Below are 5,420 nucleotides of genomic sequence, written 5' to 3'. Positions count from 1 at the left end.
CATGATGAATTGACCAACCTGATCAAGATAAAACAAACTTCTTTAATTGTCTGCCTAATGCTTTCTCTCACAATGCAGCTTACTGAGACAATCATCCACATGGCAAAGCCACTGTTAACAGGAATTGAGACTTAGGTGGTGCATAGATTTTGGACTGGATCTTTTTCAAGGGAATGAATTGGATAGTGGAGATGAAACAGACCCAGACTGATCAAGGCACACAGCAAAAAGGGCAAGACTCCTATACTGTGATCTATCACGGCTGCAAAATCAGATACAGCTGCTATGTATGACCATGGCTAGCTAATGTTATGAAGCTGCCCTTCCTGATTCACTAACAAGTCAAACTTTCTAATATCACAAAAAACAGCACTGTTTTAATTTTCAGATAAAAATCTGTTTTAAAAAATGTAAATACTTAAGAGTTGGTGTACAGGCCAAATATTTTTCACTTTATATCCCTGTTCCAAAATTCATGGAAATGTTCCACATGACTTCAGCGAGGTTTGGAGAAGACTCCATGTATAGAAGCTGAAAATATATACATTTAACATTATTAACACTATATGACACCTTCTTAGGGTTATTTCATTGAATTTTGCACCTAAGTTTCTCCAAAACACAAAACAGGCCAAACTGTGTGTCCTAAATATTATAGAATTCTTTATCTCAGAACAGCCATAAATTATAACTTTTTATATCCTTAACTCCAACTACATTTTCCTCCATATACTACAGAAAATCAAAGAAAGAAATACCCAGCACACTTTTAGGTTTAATTGCCTTAGTTTCTCATGCACAAAGCACCCCAGAATAAGATGCATACCTTGTATTTGAAGCAAAGAATGAAGAAAAAAAGATCTTTCTCTGTAGTAAGTAACTAAATAGTAGCAGCTAGGGAGCTGAGCCTACTCACTGTGGATCCCACACAGACTTTACTTTTACCCAGTAAAAATTGCTCTTATTGTACTTCCTTGTATATAGTGTGCACTCTAATTTCCAGCAGTTGCTTTTTGAAGAAAAATATGTGGTATACGTGATAAAATACAGCATAAGCCTTGGACAATTTGATGAGGAGGTCAGATGCCTGCAGCAAACATGGATTGCAAATAGAACATTTACCTATGATAACCACAGGAATTGGTTTGGAATCGCTCTTATAATACTGGTGTTTGGTCAGCACTGAATACATCTTCCTGCCTGAAAAGATTAGGACCAGAAATTCACCTGTAAAGACAAAAGGCAACCATGAACTATAGTATTTGTTATAACAACAAATATATTTTGTCTCCTTCCCATACCCTCCTACAACAGCCGACTTAAAAATTTCACCCACATACACTGAACTTATCAATTCAGCTTCTTATTGGAAACTTAACATCAAATTTGGATTATGCCATAAATAAAAGAAAACAGCAGCCTTCCAGCTGGCATACTTGGCAGCTTCCACTCGTGGCAGGTCAAGGACTAAAATAAACATAGCATGTTACAGGTGAATTGTGGCACAGCTGCATTGGGGGAGCCTTCCTTTCATCTACACTGGGACAGAGTTCTTGCTACAGCAACAGCAAAAGCCCCTTAATTATTTTTCAAATTTTTCTGCTAATGCAAATTATTACTACATATTATGATGGATTTTATTGTTCTAGGAAATCTACACATTCCATGAGTACTAGAGCATGCATTTTAATCAAAACTTCTCCCTGAAGGCTTGAAAACTGCTGGCCTCTTTTAATATGCCCCACTGCAGTGCTTGAGTTTTGAGTCATTTGAACTACTAAAACTAAATCAGTGGATGCCTTCATTAACAAGTATGTTAATTAACTCCTTGTCTTCTTGTAATGATATACGTTACTGTCACAGATTTACAGGATGCAAAATATTTACATTCAGCTAGTAATCTAATGTGTTGTGTTAGGAAACATACTGTAGTTATGTTTCCAAACACAAAATGCAAACAATGCATAGTCTTACTAGACAAGTTTCATGCAGATTTAAGGTTGTGGAGAGGAAATAAAAAAGTCAAGAGCAGTGATAAGGCTACATGTTCTGTACCAGGACAGCCAGCTGATCTGGGTTATGACAACAGAATATGGCACAAAACTATATTACTGCTCCTATGGAATTTCTTGTTTGAGGTTTGGAGAGCCATAGAAGTCCTCTAATTCTGCTTCCTTCAATAGCAGGCTCCTTTGGCCTCTAGCCATTCTGTTCTGCTGCTATCCTTGTTTACAGGAGAAGTTCAAGAGATGTAAACTATCAGTAACCATCTGCCTCATCTGTGACTTCTGATATGTGACCGGGATGCAATGATCATGGGAAATGATTACTGGGGCTTGTAGGCAAGAACTACATCACTAGCAGTTCTGCAAAAGATGACCCACACAGTGTGTCCACATACGTATATAGTTGTAGATCAAAACTTAAGTCATTAAATGATGAATAATACACCTGTCATTTGAAAGAGAATAGCAATCTGCATTGTTAGGTACAATAGAATTAGCAAACCAATCCCCACTATGTCATTCTGGTATTTTAATTCAATAAGACAGGATATAGATGGGTAAGCAAAGTGTAAGGTATTCACATCTACCTTCCTGCTACCTTAGGCTGCAATGACTTTTCCCTCTTCTATAAATAGTGCTAAAGTCCTTTGAAATGCATTTGATTAGTCACTTATTCTTGCAGTATGGCTAATCAAGAGAGTAAAAAGAGTTCCAAATTTTATTGTGGTTACTATGACTAGAAAAAAAAAGGTTAAAGACAAACTAGCTTTCAAGCAATTTAAATATTGAAATTAAGAACACTGTCATTTTGTAAACCTTAAAACAGTTCCAAGCTCCACTTAAGAACTGAGCCTAGCAGGGTATTATATGCTTTTTCACTAAGTGAAATTCTCTGGCAAGTAGGCTGTATCTTCCCAAACAAGTTTGGCAAGTCATAATATCTGCCACAAACCTCTCACCAACTAAAGCAATATTCCACTTAAACCTGAATTCTACAGTCGCTACCCATTGCTGGAATGTATTAAGATCCATGGAGATTGAATAAGAAGCCACAAAACCCACTATCAGATTTTTAAAAAATCTTGCAAGCAGATTTGTCTAAGTTGGAAGTAAAGAAATTGGTATTCCTACATGCAGAATATCTCTGTTATAAATTAATTGCAGTGCCAATATATACCTCCTGCCTGCCATCTTTAGGATCCCTATTAACATTACAAATTCTTATATGTACCCTACTACAGTGGACCCTGACCCACAGATCAAGAAAACATGTCATTTGCAAGACACTCTACCATTGTTCCTAGACACTAAAAAATTAAAAATTTAAAACTGAGACTGACAGAGAGAATAATTATGATATTCCCAGCAGCACTGCTCACTCAGTAGTGTTGCCCATGGGCCAATGAATGTTGGAGACCAGTGCTGTATTGAAATAAATTGCCCCTGAAATGCTGACCATGGTAGCTATTCCAAGAAGGGTTAGGTTCACCCCAGTACAGAGAGGCCATGCAAGGCTGATGCCTCATTTAAGTCATATATAAACTTCGTGCAAGTCCTGTTCATGGAGCTGAATTTCACTTACATTGAGTGAAAGGTGAATTCAAATTAATACCCTCTTTCTGCGGATTAAAAACAGGTTTTTAAATGCAGTAAATGAATATGCCAATTGTACTAGATTAGCTGGATTAGTGATGGCATCAGGTAGGCTGGAAATAAAGGTGATAGTGAAGAATGTTGATTACAAAATGACAAGTTTTCTTGGAGGGATATGGCTAACTCAAAGTCTGGTAGAGCATTAGTCTTCCTGAACAATAGCATTGTAGATCTTCTTGAAGGCATGAAGGCCGAGCTACCCTTTGGGGTTTTTTGTTTTGTTTTGTTTTGTTTTGTTTTGTTTTGTTTTGTTTTGTTTTGGGGGGGGGGGCAGTCAACATTCCATCACCTGGGTTTGAGAGATGTCAAAGCATCCATAATTGCTCATTAGGAATTAACACATGCTTGTCTGTTGCTCTACTTCCAGGTTCCAGTGATTTTTTTTCCACTAGCTTTCTAGTACTGGTAAACTACGTGCTTCCACTGACAGAAACTATGTACCAGGGAACCTCAACCTAGTTAACTGCAATCAGAGGGGAATCGGGACTTTTTGTAGCCGGCGGGGGCAGACTGTTGCAACAAGAACTCCAGCCTTGGGGCTGGAGCCTGCTAAGATCCTCAGGGAAAACTGCAGAGCAAGAACAGTCCAACAATTAATTAGGCTGAGTAAGAACCACTGGGCACATCTCCAGGGGCAGCAGTCAGCTGATCAAAAGGGACATGGCTTGGCTGCTTATAAGCTGTGGCATGCAGTGTAGGCTTACAGGCTGCAGGGGAAAGGTGGTACTTTGGGGCTGAAGAAAAATTAAGGACCTTCTTTATGAAGGTGACAATTATTATGGTCCTGATAAGGTTGAGTCCGAGTTAAAACCAGATGGTTAATTCTGTGGGTTGGTTTTCTTTTATTTAAATTTGTGGCTGTAGGGAAGGTTGGGAGGCTGTGCCAGGGGTTCTTTGTGAGATCAGCTTTGGTCAGATGTGAGGGGCTGGGAACCAGGAACCCAGAGTTTGAGGCAGTGTACCTGGACTGACAGGGTTCAGGCAGATAAAATATGCAAGGCCAGCAGTGCTGCAAAAGATTCTTAAATCCAAACTCACATCAGATAAAATGCAGGCTAAAAGACCACATTACACCGATTTCAGAGCTTGTATCTAGTTAAAGTTAGGTGGCTGATGCCTCTGGATACCACTTTGTTTTGATCCAGGGTTACATGCAACTTTATTATCCATCACTGTTTTAACTAGTACCTTAGCAGAGCCCTACTGATTAAAAAAGGGAGGGAAAGTCTCTCTGCCTTGGAGCTTCTCTCTCTGGTTTATGGTAATAATTTCAGTTATGTCTTTATTCATCACAAAACTTATGCCTCTGGGCCAAGTTCTTCCTCAGTTTACACCTCTTTCCCAATCTGTTTACTGGATTCGTGAGTCCTGGAAAAACATGACCGAATGCAAAATAGCAAATACACAATACAAGCAGATGAAGTCACAAGCAAAGGAACCAAAGGCAAAAATCTTTTGACCACTCAGAACTTTGGGCACCTATACACATGCAGAGAGGCTGCTCTGATAGGTTGTAATTATGGCATATTGGAGCAGACTCAATTAACTGAGTCTGCTGGAGCATGGTAATTACTGTGCTCTAGCAGATTCAAGTGTAGCATGTATCAGTGTCTCTGTGCTGAAAGATGGTAATGGGGAGCATTAACTCAAACTCAAAGCACCCCTCAGCCATCTTTCAGTGAAGAGACACTGATACATGTAACACTCTGGGTGCTTTAATTGGAGCCACTCTAAAGTGCTCCTGCCTCCCCCCCCCCCACC

General features: G+C 39.2%; 1 protein-coding gene across 1 annotated transcript in view; it reads right to left on the bottom strand.

Annotated features, from left to right (window-relative positions):
- OSGIN1 (oxidative stress induced growth inhibitor 1) overlaps window positions 1-5,420 on the bottom strand; it is an 18,037-nt gene that overhangs the window by 11,027 nt on the left and 1,590 nt on the right. Inside the window, exon 2 of the mRNA XM_019505751.1 lies at window positions 1,123-1,227. Within this exon, the coding sequence (XP_019361296.1) occupies window positions 1,123-1,192 (70 nt within the window). The 5' untranslated portion in view covers window positions 1,193-1,227. The remainder of the gene's footprint in view (window positions 1-1,122; window positions 1,228-5,420) is intronic.

Source organism: Gavialis gangeticus, unplaced genomic scaffold, assembly GCF_001723915.1.
Source record: "Gavialis gangeticus isolate Ggan-Ray unplaced genomic scaffold, GavGan_comp1, whole genome shotgun sequence".
NCBI lineage: Eukaryota > Metazoa > Chordata > Crocodylia > Gavialidae > Gavialis > Gavialis gangeticus.
Note: the sequence above shows the minus strand (reverse complement) of the source record. Positions and strands in the feature narration are given on the sequence as shown.